Source organism: Colius striatus, chromosome 1 (assembly GCF_028858725.1).
Source record: "Colius striatus isolate bColStr4 chromosome 1, bColStr4.1.hap1, whole genome shotgun sequence".
Lineage (NCBI taxonomy): Eukaryota > Metazoa > Chordata > Aves > Coliiformes > Coliidae > Colius > Colius striatus.
This window is the reverse complement of record NC_084759.1, coordinates 150499308-150517394: the sequence shown is the minus strand read 5'-3', so window position 1 is coordinate 150517394 and position 18087 is coordinate 150499308. Positions and strand designations below refer to the sequence as shown.

The following is an 18087-nucleotide window of genomic DNA, read 5'->3' as shown; positions in this document are numbered from 1 at the left end:
TGGCAATTTGCAACACTGTTTTTTTCTCAGCAACTCTAATTATAATCAGCTGAGTTTAGGCTTGAGTTTACTCAAACATTTGCCAGGTTTCCAGTACTGCAATACATAAATTTCTTCAAAGGTTAAAATTTACATTAAACACAGGCACAGTTTGAAATAGGTGTTTCTGAAAGAAAAATAGTATTCATACAATCACACAGCATCACAGAATAAATTAATCTAGTCTAATTGCCCCTGCTAAAGCAGGTTGCCCTCAATCAGGTCACACAGGAATGCATCCAGGCAGGTTTGAAAGTCTCCAGTGCAGGAGGCTCCACAGCCTCCCTGGGCAGCCTGTGCCAGGGCTCTGTCATCCTCACAGTAAAGAAGTTTTTCCTTAGGTGGAACTTTTGGTGTTCCAGCTTTTGTCCATTACCTTTTTGTCCTATCTCTGGACACTGCAGAAAAAAGGGCTGCCCCATCCCCTTGACATACACCTTTCAAATACTTGTATGTATTAACGAGGTTGCCCCTCAGTCTCCTCCAGGCTGAACAGTCTCAATTCCCACAGTCTTATGAGAAAAGGAAGATGCTCCAGTCCCCTGATCATCTTGGTGGCCCTGTGCTGGACTCTCTCCAGCAGTTCCCTGTCCCTCTTGACCTGGGAAGCCCAGAACTGGACACAGGACTCCAGACTAGTAGTTGTACTACATGCAGTTAATGTTCATAACTGCAAGACAACTTTTGCATTAGCAAGACTGCAGGAAACATGGAGTCTTAAAGACAGTCACCTTCAGAGTCCAACAGACTCCCAGCCAAACTATTATTGACTGCCAAAGGATATAGACTCCCTGATGACCTTTCATGATGACACTTTAAAAATGTGTAATAGGTCTTGATATCCTCTGAATTGGGTCTCATTTTTCCTCTGTAAAGACCACCTGCAAGTAACTCTGATGTCCAACCATCCAGGCAAGGCATCACGCTTACAACCCAGACTGTGCCATGTTGCCTTGCCCAGTGTCTTGCTTTGCGGTCTGAGTGCAATCTCACTACAACCAGTGGAACCACAGAAAATAAGACCAGATACCAAAATGTGGAAGGGGTAGTTATATAAAGCTGAGCTCATGACAGTAACATTCCTACTTGTCTGAAATGCACTGGGAGGTGCTACTCGGGCTCTGCTATCAGGTATCTAAGAGGCTTCTGCACCATGTAACATGGATGTCTCTTTGCCAATATCCTGTCCCCAACAATTGCCAAGAAAAAGAAGAAAAAAGAAAAAAATGAAAAATAAAGAAGGCAAGTGTTCCCTGAGGTTCAATACTGAAGTCAGACCTTTTTGCAGGCTTGACCCATTGAGGAGGCTCCCACATGGCTGAGTCTCTCATCTGCCTATCTGAGATTCTATTTGAGCAACAACCAAGATATTTACGCTTCAAAAGGAAGCCCAAGGAACAAGTCAGGATGTTTTCTGTCAACTGCATAGTTGTTCCAGTTCTTTTGTTTGAGCTGTTTTCCCGAGGGTCAATGTTTGTCACCTCACCATCTTGTGCGTTCATGCACAGTGAGGGGCATGTGCTGCTCTCAGCCTGGGTGTTTTTCCTCCTCTCCCTGTCACTGTCTCATTCTGTTTAACTTTTCAGCCTATTTACTCACTTTGCTAGTCAAAAGGTTTTATTTTTCTTGTCTAGGATGTGCAGGGCTAGTGCAAGTAGTTAAGAGAATCAAGCTATCTTCCTTCCCCAGCATGAATACCCTCCTTGCCAACAATAATTATTCTGCATGGGGAGTTTTTCCTCTTATCTGCTGATGCATGGTGGGGTGTGGGGAGGATGGGTGGAGGTGTTACTGATGGGATATGCAGCCTCTTGATGTTTTCTGGATTTTCTTAAATGCCACATTTTGACCTATGAGATTAGAAGCAGGATTCTTTGCATTTGCCTGCAAATCTCCTGGCAGCTACCACTTGAGCATGAGGAGTGGGTCTGGCACACACCTTGCAGCCTAATTTTTTTGCACACTGGCTGTGGATTTTTTTACATCCATACAACCCTTTAAGTCCCAATGGAGTATTTCTTCTCCACCACCAAGTGAAGTTTCAAATTCTTATACAGAAATGCTTTTGCTTGAACTAGCCCCTTAACTGAGCCAGAAGCCCTAATGCAGCTACTCAGCAGAAAACATTCTCGGTAGCTCTCTCCTTATCTGCAGTGTAACCTTGGGTTTGCTATTTGGTACATTTACTGGTTTCAGCTGTTGCTCTCAAATGCTCAGAACATGTAAGATTAAGCAGCTGTTGCTATTGGGAAAGAGGGCTTGCATTCTCTTCCCTTCTTCCCTAGATATTTGTCTCCTCCTGTGTTCTGTGTTACCTCCCCAAGGTCACACAAAAACCTTTTTCAAGATCAGTGCATCCCTAGCTTTGATGGGAAACTTGAAGGAACTTGTGTAAAGGACTTAAGAATAGATTTGGCCCAGAATGGATGCCTTTGTTAATTTAACTTGATTTTACCAAATTCTAGGGATCTTGGAAACTAAATTCAGTCTCTAAATTACTTTGCAAATGGGACATCAATGGGGAATTCAGTCACATCTATCAGCTCAGCAGGAAACATAATTCTTATCTGTGAGGCAACCTCAGTCACTTTATTCTCTTAACATACATGAAAGTAATCAAGCTATCTCCCCCTTCAGCTTTACTCCCCCTTCTGCAGGGCTGCCAGCCTAATACCAACAGCACTGCCAATTCAGCCTTATCCAGAGTAATGGGGCTGTACCTCTTCAGAAAGAAAGTAGGACAGTTAGATGTGTGATTGTAAAGAATTTAAGTTGCTCCTTAGATCTGGAAGGTTTTTGGGATATATATCACCTCTTGCTCTCCTTGGTATATCCATCCTGCTTCAGCAACGTTTTCTGTCATGGTCATTAAGGTTCTCTCTTGTAGGCTTGGGTTTTCCTGCAGCTGTCAATGAGAGGCTGCAGACAGCATACAGAATAGTCTGCTCACTTCACAGATGGTCCAAGCAGAGCAGGAATTTGTTGTGTTACATTTCTGTTGGAGTTTTGGAAACTGAACAGAAAACAAAACTCACTCTTACCATGGGTAGCTTTGTGTCTGGCTGGGTGCAACCCTGAATGATAAATAATTTATAATAATGATGATAGTGCTGAAGTTCATGCTGACAGGAGCGGACAATGACAAATGTTCACCTTTGTATATGAAGTACCAGCATTGTTGTATTTCTCATTGGTGTGAAATCCTGCTTGCTCTAGACACCATCCTTACAGACTGGTGTCTCCCTTAGAACTCGCTGGTAGATGCAGCAGGAGTAGCAGATAATCTCCCATTTCTCCTGCCATGCAGGGTAGGGCTGTCAGTAATGATTGATGGTGGGCTCAGGCTTCTATGGTATAACACTTAAACCAGGTAGTACTGGTAATTCCCTCTGTCCTTTAGCAATTCCCCTTCCCTTCAGCAGAATGAGTGAATATATCTTGCTTTTGCTTTGCTGTGGGGGACAGATCCAGGGGAGAGCTTTGACTTATTTTGTCTGCTCAGGAGTGGTGGCACCGATTTCCTGCTCTGAGCCCTTTCCTCTACCAAGAAAGGACCCCCCACCCCCTCTCCAGCCACATTTGCAAAGCAAACCTTGTTCATAGGAGATCTGTAACTAAACACAAACTGATCCCATCTGGCTCTTTCACCCCTTCTCCACTGGCTTAGTCCAAGGTTTGTGTATACAAGCTGGCTTGGCCCTAGACAAATACAGCAATCTCATATTTTTTTGCTGCTCTCTGGTCAAGAAAGCAAGGTGGGAAAGACATAATAACATGTTTCTCTCACCTCCTTCACCAGTATCAGAACATTTTTGCAAGTACTTACCTATTACACAATAAGCTACTGACATCCACTGTGTCTGGTTTTTTGTTCCCTCTCCCTCACCCCAAGTTCTCTCAGCTCATTAAAATCTTCAACTCACTGGGTCCTGAGAAGTTCCCCCTCGTGGAGCAAACGTTCTTCCCAAGCCATAAGCAGATGGTGAGTACTTTGGTTTTCTCCTGACAGCAGCATGGATGGGGGAGAAGCAATGAATGTGAGTTGAGCGCAAGAGATGGTGTAGTGGGAATGCTGGGAAAAGTATTGGTTTTACTTGCTGAGAATTGCTAGCTAAAAGGCAATGTGCAAAAAGCACTGACTGGGAACCTCTTTCATTCCATGCCCAGCTCTCCCCCTGGGTCATGTACAGACCCTGAAAAAGTAACAATGAAAACAGGCTCAAAACCAAAGCAAAAATCTGTTGTGAAATCTAGTCAACAAAAGCTCATCCCTTAGAGCAAGGAATCACTTTATTCAGATAAAGTGCATTTTTTTCCCCTCCTGGAATTATATGAAATGTGTTGACGATTTGGGACAGGGGCCGTAAGAGCTGTTTGTTTCACAATGTCAGCTTGCATGGTCTGTCACATGGTTGCCATCCATGAAACATTTATCAGCCTGACTAGGTACTCAGAGTAAATTGGAGCTCTTGAAAAAGGGTTTGTTTCAGCTTGTAATGTTTTCTTTGCACAGCAGCTCAGGGGTCTAGCCTTCCTGTCAACAACTAAACACTCAATGCCCTGTGAGGCTACTGGGCACTGTACCAAAACCTTAGGGCACCTGCCAAAGAGATCTGCATAGGTGCCTTTAGTCCTGGAGAACATGGCAAAGCAAGTGACTTTGTTTAAAACTCTGCATATCTGTTGTTTCCCCTGGGTTGAAAGGATGACTTCATGAATTTTTGCTCCAAACTTACATCCATGACTTGGCGGCTCATCTTACCTGGCTGAGGCTTTGATGAGACCCTGTGTGAACCATGATTCCCTCATGTGAACCGCTGGCTGCCTGAACTTATTTCTAGGACTTGACTGAACTCGAGCAACACTGGCAGCTTGAAGATTAGTGGTGTTGAGATGTCAAACTAGAGTTCAAAAACACTCAAATCCCTCTTTTTTATTTCCCACACACTTGTTGCAACACTGTGGGCCAACCAAAATGCTTAATAGAATGTAGGTACTTGATGGTCAATATAAGCACCCAGTGAGCACCAGAATTCAAAAGGAAGGATCACTTAGGTTCCTGTGAAAAATCCCACTGGGACCTGCTAGGTACCTGGAAATGCCAGACTTTCACCCCTCTATTCCAATACTCTGTGTCTACCTGGGCTGTATGGACAACAGCACTTTCACTCTTCACAGGCACGTCTTGAAGGTAAGTACACTCTTGAGTGCTGTCAAGCACTCCAGTGATGCACTGGTAAGAGCTGTATTATCATTTCAGACACGAAGAAATGGATAGACCTTAAACACTATGTGACAGTTTGTGGCAGACTTTTAAGACATATGAGTTGATAAACCCTGTTGCATTTAACTCCTGCTAATATACAAAGAGGGTTCTGTGACTTATGTAATGCTTCAGGACAGTGGTGACTTTGTCCTGACCACTCAGGATGGTATTTTTTGAAGACTCGATTAAGGTTTTTATTGCAAATAGGTTAGCTGGCACTTTTAGCATGGTTTTCTTGTCTGGAAATCTAATTCTTGATTCCTCAGAATGTAAATGCATTTGTTACCAGCATAGTAGTTTGGTTTAGCAGAGCCCTGATCTTACTTTCAGATACTTGTCATTTTTATAACTGATCACCTACTTGGAGATGTTATTGCTTACTTTGCAGACGCTATTGCTTACATCCAAAAGAATGCAATAACCTTTTAAAACTGTGGATAATCTCATTTGAACACAAACACTGTTGCTGACATGCAAGCTTGAGTAATCTGGTTTAAATCAGTCTCTTCTCAAACATTTACACAAGCAACAATCCACTTGGGCAAATTCAGGCCAGCCCTTTGCAGGTGGGGTGGTCTGCCCCACAGAACCCATATAACTTCTCAAGATGTTTTCTGTGTGCATCTCCACAGTATCTCAGGCTTTGAGAGTCTGAGAGGGCAAGTGCTTACACGAAGCAAGCTCCACTGCAGTCATCACTCCATCAAGTACCTCTGAAAGTTGTCTGCCCACTGTGCATGAGCTTCATTATGTGTCAGATAGGAATACAACAATCCCCCTTTCCTTTTTTTTTTTCCCCCCCTTTCCTGGAGGTATCTTCAAGCTGTATCATTTAGCACTTGCAAAATACATTGTGGCCTTTTGATGGCTGACCCTGGTAGTGTTTATAACTAGTGTTATGGTTTTACCTCTTTGCAACGTGATACACTTTAAGCAATTAAGTGCTCACATAAGAGATCCTCATCCTCCTATGTCCAAAATTTTCCAGTGCTTACTTTCTAAACCTTTGGATTAAACATAGAACAGATTTTAAAACCTGTTACATTCTTTCATTCATGTAGAGAACAGAGATTTTCCTAAAGAAAAAGTGAGATAAAGGAAACTTCTAAGAGTAAGCCCATTTTTGTGAGCATTTTCATTTGGTTGAAAAAGCTTTTTCTGAAGCTCCCTTCTCACAACAACAGGGCATTTTTAACCAGCCTTGAACAGCATGCCTAGAGAGAACACAAGGCTCTGCCATTTCACCACAGAAAAGATGGAAAAGATTAACCTCTCTTCCCTCTGCCATGGGCATGTACTTTTCAACTCTCCTCCCAGGGATCACTTCACTGGAAATAAAAGCAGTTTGCTACTCTTCTTCTAAGGCCCTGACAGCCACAATGATGGCCTTGCTCTGGAGTGACCCCCAATGGCCAGTTAACAAGTGGGATACATGAACTTCAACAAGGGATTTTCCGCCTCTCCTATGCTTATGACCCAAATAATGATTCTTAGGGAGATCAACCTCTTAAAGAGAGGGAGAGACTGATGGAGGGCTCTTTGCCAAAGCACAACAATTGCCAGGAGTGGAATATATGCTTTGAGCCCAATAAAATGGTATCAAGAAAGGAAAGGAAATTAATAAATCCACTTGCAAATCCATTTGTGTACATTCGAAGTGGAGAGGAACTAATATAAGTGAAGCAGAGACAGAATGTCTGTGATAGAAATAAAACCACTTTACTGTTTAGAATAAAAGGACACTATAAAAAGTGAACATTATGCAACATTACCTTAAAAGACAATATACATTCACTGAATATAAAATTTATAAATAACATGGAGGAAAACTGTAAACAGTGCTAGAAAATTTAGCAACAAATACATTCCTTCTGGACAAGATTTTTTCACACGGATTTGATTCCCTCCCCAAGTTTCCATGACTATCAGGAACAGCAGAGTGGCTCTATGAAGGAAGGACAGTGTCAGAGAGAGAAGGAGAGGCCAGTACACGCAAAGCAGCAGCACATATTTAGTGGATTTCAAAGACTTTTCTCGTGATTGGGAGCCCCAAAAGCTCCTTATTCTAAAAAAGATCCAAAAAAAAGAGTTTGCAGTTCACTAAATTTTGTTATGTTCTTTTAAGTTATAAATGATGTCATGAGAGACACTTGGAGACATCTGAAAGAATGAAAACTCCTTCCCATGGAGGCCTCTACTTCAGTCTTTCCCGTAGAAAATGCAACAGTGGCCAAGTACGAGTGGGATACAGTGATATATTTAGAGTTTAGGGTAGTCCTACCTGAAAGGCCATGTAACTCTTCAAAAACATGAGAAATTTAGACCTAAATTAGTAGTTTTGTCCCATACATAGGAGGGGGAAGCCTCCTACTAGAGGACTTGATTCACAGAGCTCCTCCTGCTCCATTTTGGAAAATGAAAATTGAAGACAGTCTTTCCCAAACTTTCAATATATTTTTCATGGTTTTTGTAATTCTAAAGGGGAAAACACTCCCAAGCAAATAACAAAAAAACCCCCTCTATTAATAAGAAAGCAAACAGCAACAGCTTAGAAATGAGCTGTGCTGTTTAAAAAGTACTTTTAGTAATGCTGGTATACCTAAAGCATAGGTGTGTGGGGGGGGAAGCCCTCATCCTGTACATATCCTAGGGTCATGCTCACATCAGCTATGCCACTGACAGTTCCCCTGACCTTCAGTTATTGGGGTGAAGCGAGGTGCATGTCAGAGGTGACATGTAGATCATCCTGCTGCTGCAAGCCCACTGTAGCCTAACATTTTGAGAACTTCACACCTGTCTCCTTGCACCCTCTGTGCCCGAGGTTCCTACATATTGCATGGCCCGCTGTAACTGGGGAGAGTTTTGTCCCTTGGCATGCAGAAGTGACTTAGCCAGATAGAAGAAAGTAGAGCAGATAGAAAGAAAGAAGTAATCTTTGAGTCTGATTTAGAGCTTGCTCAATCAATTTAATGGCTCCCTCCCACTTCAAAGGAGCCTTCAGTTCAGTTCTTAATGCAATCAACAAGCTAAAGCTTAGCCAAAGAAATGCATGTCCCTGATAGCATGCACAGAAACAAAATTAAGAACCCTCCCGAAAGAAATGTATTTTTACTGGATTCTCCCCCCTTCTTTTGGCTCCACATTTGTAGAAGCCTTAACAACTGTTTCTTTACACAGCAAGGGGAAAGATTTGCTACGAAACCCCCACCCCTGCCCATCCACCTGTCTGCATCTCAGAAGCATTTTACCTTCCGCAACATAAAATGGGAATACCCTTCATTTTCTGGTAATGCATCTGCTGGTTTTGTTGTTTACAAAGCACATAGCTACATTATATCCTACTCCGGGACACGAGTCCTCATAGTATTAGAATGCAAATATTTTCACAATAATTTTGAGTGCAATACTGTGATGTCTCAGCTAGATAAATGAATCAGTGACAGGTAAAATTTGCAGAGCTGCAGTTTTAAGGACTATTCAAATCAACGCTTCACTGCACCGAGGGGCATTTTCATTTAGCCTTCCGAAGCGGCTGCAGCTCAAAGAGACGTCACCTTTGCAAAGTCGCCTTGAGCTTGAGGAGGGCCATCTCCAGCAATGCCAGCTCCAGACAGTGATGCAGTGAGGGTGGCGAGGCCAGCTCCACTCTGCCCTCAAGGACCCTCAGAGATTTTTGTCAGCCATGCCTGGGGTCAGAGCTCCACTCCACTGTGCCCAAAGCCCAACCCCATACTCTCTCAAAAAGGTCAATGTTCTGACCCACCACTTGATCCTATGATGGGTGCTGTAAAGCACCTTACCCTCCCTCTCATCTCCAACCCTTAATTTAGGAGTAGTCACAGGGAAGAGGACTTCTGCCAAGTGCTCCAAGCCTGAATCACAGGAAAAACCAACAGACTTTCAATGTGTTTTGTGCTGCATTGCCACTCAGAGCAGCTGGAAAAAAACCCAATCAGCAGACCCAGGCACCTCTTACATCAACTCTTTGAAAATGCCCTTTAAAGTTCATGTTAAAAAAAAAAATGAAGCCACACGCTTTTTGCTGCAATAATTCATCTACTAATTGGGCCATTTCAAGGGATGTATGTCTGGCAGAGCTCTGGAAGCAGCTAAGGAATGGAAAAACACATCAGGGCCCACCTCAAACACCCTTTCCTTTCTATTTGTCAAAGTGGTCCCAAACACCTCTCTAGTAATTGAGGTCACTGACTGTAAAATGCTGTATTGCCCCAAGCTGGAATCACTGCAACACTTTTTCCTGCTGGTGGCAGCTCTGCTTTCTAAGTGGAATGAACTGAAGATATATGGAAACTTAAGATAAATAATCATAATACAAAAAATGAAGTTAAGCATAATCTTCTCCCTGCCCAAGCCCTCCCCATCCAAAACACAGTCACCCATTTTGTCAGTACCCCTTCTTCACCATCTTTAAAACTTAAAATACTTTTATTTGATAAGAAAAATTATATTATAGTTTTCTTAATTAAAAAAAAAAAAACAAAATAGAATGAAAAAAAAAAAACTTCTCCAGTCAACAGCAAAGCACATGACAGAAAGGCTCCTCCTCCCACATCACTGCAGGACATGGTATGAACACATGCATGGAGCTATGCTTAACAGTGCCGAGAAGGAAACACAGCACTTGACACAGAAGGAATCCTCTGGGCAGCTGAAATTTTACCATCCCAGTCAGCACTTATTAGGAGACCACTCTTCCCTGCCTGGCCCTCCCACACACACTTCCTTTCACTGTATAAACAAATGCAGCTAGTGTAGCTGCAGGGGAGGAACCGTGGTGCAAGGAGGTACAGAGGAAACAATTGACTGTAGCCACTACTGCAGATATACTGGAGCTTCAATACCTTAAAAACAACTCACTGACTCGGAATGTCAATATTTCTGTCTTTAAAACACAATCAAACAATTCTTTTGTTTATAACACCAAAAAAAAATTCCACATCCTGTCAAAAATAGCTTATGTCATTATGTGTATATACATCTTAGTTCAGCAAAACACTATTTTGGCAATAGGTTTTTTTTTTTTAATAGTAAGAGCTCTAGCAAGTCTCCCCTTTCCCTCTTCCATGTGATTGATTTACAGTTGGTATTTTGGCACCTGTTTGGTTTAAGGTGTTCACAAGCTGGTTTTGCTGTTGAAGCTAAGCTGCAAAAATTTCAGGGGCCAATGCTGCTCAAAACAGGATGGCACAGCATCTGTTTTCTGCTGTAGGTGGATTCACCTCCCTGAATATAGGGGATGGGGCTTTTGTTTTTCAAACAACAACAACGAAAAAAAATACAAAATACTTCTCTCTTTTGTTCTGGAGAAAGCCAGAACTTCTAATGTGCTGTTGCATTCACAATGTGACTGAATTAGCTAGGACAATCAGCCAACAATGCTTTTACCAGATGATGTGGTCAGACACACTAGGTGAATTCTCCCACTACTGCTGGAGTCAATCACACTGCCAACCAAGGAGGATTTTCTTTTGGACGTCATTTTTTCCACAGTTTAGGCTGGGTTTCTCTTCAGTTTGTTTCATTTGCCAATCTGATTCATGAAACCTGTTTTCCTTCAAATAGATTCGTCTACGTATTTTCAGCACTTAGTGCATGAGGAGGGGTGACAGGAAGCCAGCACATAGAAGAATACAGTGCCTAATTGGCATAGTTTTTAGATTTTTGTTTTCCTAAAAAAATAGAGATTATATTGCTACAGCTAATGATACATGTAACAGAGCAAGAGCTCCAACTTTTTTTTCTGTTCTTTTTTCGTTTTTCTTTTTTTGTTGTTTTTTTTTTTAATTTTTCCCCTCCCATTTTTTCCCTCCGGTGTGCAAAAGCTCGCTCCCAAACATCATCTGATCAAAATGAGTGGTATCAAAAAAATGGAAAAGGTGATTACAAATTCAGTAAGGTAGCACAGACTTTTCTTTTTTTTTTTTTTTTCCTTTTCTTTTTAAGTGTTCCAAGTGCTAAAATTTGCATGAAAACAGGCACTAATTTCATTGTCATCATCATGATCTGGTAAGAGTTAGTGTCCAAAGGAAGATCAGCCACAAGTAAGGGAGAGGGGAGAGTAAGGAAGGGGTAGCGTGCTCAGGGATCTGTGGCATTGATTATCGTTTTATCTGGAGGTGCCCATCCTCTGTACCAGCTGCAGTAACCTTCCACCCTCTTGATGCAGGCGTAGTGCTTCGCTTGGTATCCCGAGTGGCCAAAGTTGGAGAGCATGTCTGTCCAAATACACTCATTCTTCGAGGTGGCAAAGCAGGGCAAATAGTAGCAGGGCCTAATCTGCAATTGGAAAGAGCAATCACGTAAGGCTACATTCACCATTCCACTCCCTCAGACCTTGTTTACTAACCCGGAATTCTGACTCGGTTCAGTAAAGCGCATAAGCACGTGCTCAGCCTCACACACAACTCAGGTAATTCCAGAGTCAAAAGGGATTTCCAGTTGCAGAAAAGTTGGGCTGTGTCTATGTTTTTGAGGGGCTGGGGCCATGAACAAAAATCTCACAGTGCCAGGCTGTGAGGTTTTAAGCACTCAAAACGTTTACACGGGACAAAAAAGCTCGGCATATCTTGCCAGGCCTCTGGTACCTGATTTCATTCACCTGCAAATGATTCTGCATGGATTCTGAAAGCCTTCCCCAACCCTAGTTTACTCCAGCAGGGCATTAAAAAGGCATAGACTCTGCATTTTTATTTGTCTCTTCTCTGGTCTCAACACTAAAGATGAGCCTTACTTTCTCCCAGCAAAACTTGCTGTCCTCCATTTCTATTCCTGACTGTTCACAAGCATCATTGGCATACAGGCAGGGGAAACAGAACTGTAGGGTTTCAATGTCTTAAGGCCACCTAATTCAAGATGCACATACCTTGCACCCACAGCCCAGGTGATAACGATGATTCAGTCCTTTACGCTGGGACAGAGTCAGCCGGTCCCACTTCTCATACCAGTTGCACAGGCCAGTGTAAACCTTCCCTTCATACACACGGCCTTGAAAACAGAGACACGGTCACAAGTTAGCACTTCTCAGCTCGAGCACTTTTCTTGTTTCCCAAGATTGCTAATGTTCTCAATATGTTTGGCTTCAGTCACTGCTCAGCAACTGCCTTCTTTTTATTAACTGCTTCTGGGATCACTGGCCAGCAAGATTCCCGCACTCCTGTACCTCAGAGTGTTGCGCGAGCTGTAAGCACCAGCAACAACGTGCAGGTGAGGAACGCTGTCAAGCTCCTCTCAACAACAGAGCTAAGGGAATCAACACCTTTACTACAAACAAGACTTGGCAACTGTCTCATCTCTATCTCCTTGCATCCCCCCATCTCAGCAGTGTGCATTTCTCCAGCTCATTCCAAAAGGGATCTTCCATCTGTGGCACAGCTGAGTAGCAACCAGTTCCCTGTGACAGACACAGCAGCTCTGGCATGAACTGACAGCTGTGGACACAGCATATTGGTCACAACATCGCTGGGTACAGGAGGTACTTTAGGAAAGAGAGGGAAATCTAGAGAGTGAAATGACTCTCAACGTTAAAGAGTATTGAACACCAAAATACTGTTGGCCACCTTAACACTGGGGAAGCTGCATACAGGGAGGTCTACATGGCTGCCCGTTGTCCTTAACAGGTGTACGTAGAGAACAGAAGAGGCTTGGATTATGAGGAAGTACACTGTCCTTTACCTGTAATCAGATACTGGTACTTGTTGACCTCCAGCTTGACTCCACAAAGACTCTCAGAGGCTTCTGTGTAGATGTACTGAACGTGTGGCATTATCTGGAAGCCCCTGTACATCTAGAGAAAGAATAAAAATGCTTTAGGTCACCTTAAAATGACAGTTTTTCAGTTAGGTTCTTTACAACCTGCATTCCTAGACTGTGCTGGCAAGCCAGGACCTTTTAGCATTTACAAGGGTGAAGGAATGAATAACAGCACTAGCTGGACTCTGATGGAAGTTTCCCCACCAGATCTGCTGGTGAAACAGAATATCCACCTGCTAACGAGCCGTTGCAATTCAGCACAGGGACCAGTTTTCCCCACTCGCATTAGTTCCAGTGGCACTGAGTGAGCAAAGCGCCAACGCTGCAAGCTCTGCCAACATCCTGAACAATTTTTTTTCCCCCTATACAGCTCACGATTTGGGAGAAATTAAATTAGTTCAAGCCTGGAACCTTTTTCCTTCATGTGATTTAAACAATTTCTTCCAACCTAAGGGATTTTTCTTTGAAACAATGACCCTATTTTCCAGTGTTGCTGCTGTAAGAGTTTCAGACCTCTGGCGCTTGATCTAAGCCATCAAGCCAGACACCTCCTTCTCAAAGGCCTAGCACACGCAACTCCTCCTGACCTCAGCAAGGATTTCATGTTGCTCTAAGTGCATGCAGAAATAGAATCCTACCCCATCACCTAAAATTAGCCCAGTACTGATGAGTGCCATAAAGAATCGCATATACCCAATTCCTCTACACTCCTTCTCCTTTTTCATAATCTTTCTTACAGTTTAGTTTAATCGAAATATGAACCCACAGACATGCTGGCAGTTGGATTCAGTCAGAAATTAGCACGTGTCCCTATCTGACCTGACCTTACCTCTGCAATGCAGGGAGACTCATGCCCACCTGTTAGCAGCATCATAGAGTCAGTGCATAGCAGTGAAACAACCACTGCATGTGTACACTGGACCAAATAAAACATACCCTTAGTTTTGAAACACTGAGGATGATTTTCCTGAAAATTTAATCTTTAAAATCTGGTTATCTGGCATTCAATCTCTCTTTTCCTTCTCACCAACTGTTTAAAATGGCCAATGTTTAAAAGTTAAACACTAAGACTCAGAGAGAATCACAGCTTCATAACATATCCCAGCCTTTTTCTCTGTTAGCTTTATTGCCAGAGAGCACATTCGTGTTCAGTTTAACCATAACAAAGTGAGGTAAAGAGGGGAAAAAAGTCCCAAACTATCCCAGAGCTATAGATCCTTGCTGCTGTGTCACCTAAGCTGAAGTATTCTCCTCCAGGCCATATTCTGTTTCTTGAAGTCCCCTATTATCCCAGGGTATTTCACCATTCCCTCATCTCCTTTAAAAACAATAAACCTTTTTCTTTCTGAAAGAACATCCGCTGATTTAACAGATTTTATGCTAGGCCCAGATACTGCACAAAAATAACCCCTATAAACTATTACTAATTCTGCTTATCTTTTGGGCATCCATGGAATAGCTGCCAGTTGGGTTTTTTCTCCTTAGTTACATTACCTGAATCAGCATAATCTTATAACAGTATCACAACTCAGTAACCGAACTGTTGTGTTACAGTGAAAGATACTCTAAAGGGTTTGCATTTTCCAGCCTTCTTTCTACACTCAGCAAACATGAAAGGAAAGTGGGGTTTTTTTTAATTAATCACATTGTATCATCAATTAAAAAAAATCATGTTTGGGATACACCATTGTCTTTGTCCCTGAGTGAGCAAATTCTTTCAATGAATATGGAAGAACTGAACCTTCTCTAATCTCTATCCCTGCAATTTTCTTGGTATGGGATGACCTACTCAGATTTTCCATTTATGCTCAATAGCTGGAGATCTAGGTTCTAGTGCAAGCATCCTGTCTGTCCTTGGAGGAGTTATTTAGCCCTCAGTATACTGTTGTTCGTCATCTGTGGAGCAGCTCTGCCTTGCTTCCCAAGGGTACTATGAGGAAAGACACACAACATACAGGCTGTGTTTAGACCTCGTTCTAGTGGGCGTCATGCCAGGAAGTTACGATAACAGTATCTAAGCAGATAGGACTAGCTAAGATAACAGCTAGGCTGCCCAGTCTGTCCAGGCATTGCTTTATCTACACTGCAGAGTGCTGTATGCTGTGCATGTGCAGTACAAGTGATCTGTCACTCAGTGCGCTAAACTCCAGGGAGCGCTGGGCTAATTAAGTATGCTATAAAGTCCACACATGCACAGGCACACTTTGAGCCCATTCTCCCCCTTGTAGAATGGGCTACAAACTGGAGTAATCCTTTTTCTGCTGCTCAGGCCCATCCTACAAGACCCTTACAGTCATCTCTCCTCGCATCTGCACCATCAAGCTCACTGTGACTGCCCACAAAGTAACTAGTGCTGGAGTTCGTTTTCCAACTCCTGGACCCTATTTCCCATTAGCATCAGGGACACCACTCTCAGCATTCTTGAAGGAAGCACGACTCTCGAAAAGCCCTTTACTTCACCCCTCAGTGACTCTGATCGATGCTAGCAATTGTCACACTCGTTGACCCAGCGCTGGGGGCAGACAAGGCCTACCTCATCCTCTGATGACTAAAGGAAACTCACCACGACCTTGGTTCTCAGGGCAGGGAAAAAGAAAGCTTGGCAAGGGGCAATCTTCTACAGATGCCTTCTTTCAAAACAAATAAAACAATACCTTCAGCATTATTTTTGGATACACAAAATATCCTGGAAATGCTATTAGGCCAGTTAGTAAAAAAACAACCAAAAAGCTAGCCTCTCGCCTAACTGCTATGCTTGGAGTCCTCCTGTCGCCACAAATGGGTATTTTTGGAAGCATAATGACAGGGAACAAAGTATTAGCAAATGTCACATGGCGGTGCCTGGTAGTGCTGCTCTATTTCCAGCTGTGTCAGCATTTTCCTTCGCAGCCCCCGTACTGCCTCAGAAATGCACGTGCAAATCCTGCGGTGGTTCCTGCTGTGTGATTAACTTCCCCCCTGGGATATGAAGCTCCTCCCTCTGTACCTCCCATGCGAGGTTGCACGAGATACCAAGGCTTGAAGTCCTCTTGCCTAACCTTCAGCTACCTAAAATTTAGGCCCTTCATATGAATCAGGCATCTTGGCCCACCTTAAAATAGCTGTCTACAACTGCTGTGCTGAATTACACTTTGACAGTTCCTGACTCTCTCCATTGACAATAAAGATAGCAGGAAAGACTCAACACCTCATTTTAGTCTGTCTAAAATTAAACTGAATTAATCCCACCTCACTTCTTTCCTCCTGGGACTATCACGTTTCTCCCCTTAGACTCATTTTACAGATTAGCAACAAATCAAGGACAGCCTTCTTGCCTCTGGCAGCCTCTGCTGAGAGCTGCCATGGTCAGTAAGGACTGTTTGTGCACAAGGAGTAGAAATATCTTATCTCCTTGTTTCCTTTGCAGTTCCCTGAAATAGGTTTGGGCCATTCTCAGAATGAAGTGCAGCATCACAGAACATGCAGGGGTTTGATCAGTCCTATGCAGTTTTCTGACATGTGATCTTGAAATATTCAAACTATTTCAGAAGGCAGTAGAGGGAGGCAGAGGTTGCTTGAAAAAGCTTAAAGCGTTTTCAGACAACAAAATTGAACTCTAGAAAGCCTGGCAGTGTTCTGTGCCTGCAGGTTGACCTTGTTCTCTAATTCCAGGCCTCAAGCTGATTTAGTTGTGAAATTCAGCAACAGGTTCAAGAGTGTTAGTGAAAGAATCATCCACAGTAAACTACTAGGTTCGCATGAAAGAAATACAAAGATTGGTTTTTGCCTTTTAAAGCTCTCAATGCTTTTACAGGCAATTCAGCATACACTGATAGACTAAATGGCATACACTGATAGAGTAAATTTTTCATCTGCAGGTGCAGATGGGTTGATAGGTGGCCAAAAAACACTGACGTGTTAGCTTTATCTTCAGAATTGTTCCCATGCAGCTGTGCAGAACCTCCTTAGGTTTCTTTCCAGGAGGAGGACAGTCAGCTTTCATTGGGGTGAGCAAGGGAGAGATTTGCTACATCATTCTGAGCTCCCCCACTGTATGGAGCTGAATCCTTCTTTATACTGAAGTCTCTAAGCTCATCAGAAAGACAGCAGGGTTTCAAAGAAGGCACTTGGTTTGTTTGTTTATCAAGAACTATGTCCTCCGGACATTCCAGTTCTACTGAGCACTTCAACTGCTTCAGGTTCCTTATCCCCAAAGGTCACAGTTAAATATGCGATGCAACATCTCACCAGCCCACCAGCTATGTAGCAGGCATAGAGGCAGTTGGACCAACACATGATTTTACCCTTTAAAATCACTCCTGCTTTTGTTGGACATGTAGCTTCCTAACAAAACACTGTGGAACTGCTCATGCAAAAAGGCAATGGTTCTCTTGTGGTCTCAGCATGAGGACATTGCAGATTATTCCAGTGTCTGCTGTAACACCTTGGCCCTGTGCTGCAGAATAACCCAGTGAAAACAGCCAGGGCAGGCTGAGGTGTTTTACTTGAAGACTGACACGACGGTGCCTATTGACAGCAAAATGGCTGTGACTCCACTCAGTGTGCTCACCTTGACAGGGCTGATGCTCCTTGCCATTCCAGGAGGCACACAGAAGCCTTTTCTATTTGTAGCAGGGACACTGCTACAGGCTTCTAGGTCAGAGGAGGAATGCATAATGCTGTTCCAGAGCTCTCTCATAGTGCAGCTCACCATCTGACAATGGAGCAGGCTGGTAAAGCGCACTGGTCTTTTTGGGGACTACCATTATTCTAGATCAACACTGGACCCTGTTCATAGTCATATGTTTGACAAGAAACATCAAAGTCTTTGAACTGAGTAGGAAGAAAAGTAAGGGTCCTGGATAGACTGGGATGAAATCGGGAAAAGTAAAGGTAATGAAGCCACTGCAGCATGTGGATGTTGAGTAGTTTTATGCAGTGGGGTATAGTTGCTGAGATGGACACAGCGTGCTGCAAATCTGATGGGGCCAGGGATATCTATAAAAAAAAGAGTGGCAGCATTGTCTTCCTCT

The 18087-nt window shown here is 43.1% G+C and overlaps 2 protein-coding genes across 2 annotated transcripts in view; one reads left to right on the top strand and one right to left on the bottom strand.

Moving 5' to 3' along the window:
* Positions 1-18087, top strand: part of SYN3 (synapsin III) — a 176760-nt gene that overhangs the window by 41563 nt on the left and 117110 nt on the right. The window contains exon 5 of the mRNA XM_062011848.1: positions 3932-4021. Within this exon, the coding sequence (XP_061867832.1) occupies positions 3932-4021 (90 nt within the window). The remainder of the gene's footprint in view (positions 1-3931; positions 4022-18087) is intronic.
* Positions 7000-18087, bottom strand: part of TIMP3 (TIMP metallopeptidase inhibitor 3) — a 38569-nt gene continuing 27481 nt past the window's right edge. The window contains exons 3-5 of the mRNA XM_062011836.1: positions 12998-13109; positions 12189-12310; positions 7000-11602 (exon numbers count right to left, since the gene is read on the bottom strand). Of these exons, the coding sequence (XP_061867820.1) occupies positions 11405-11602; positions 12189-12310; positions 12998-13109 (432 nt within the window). The 3' untranslated portion in view covers positions 7000-11404. The remainder of the gene's footprint in view (positions 11603-12188; positions 12311-12997; positions 13110-18087) is intronic.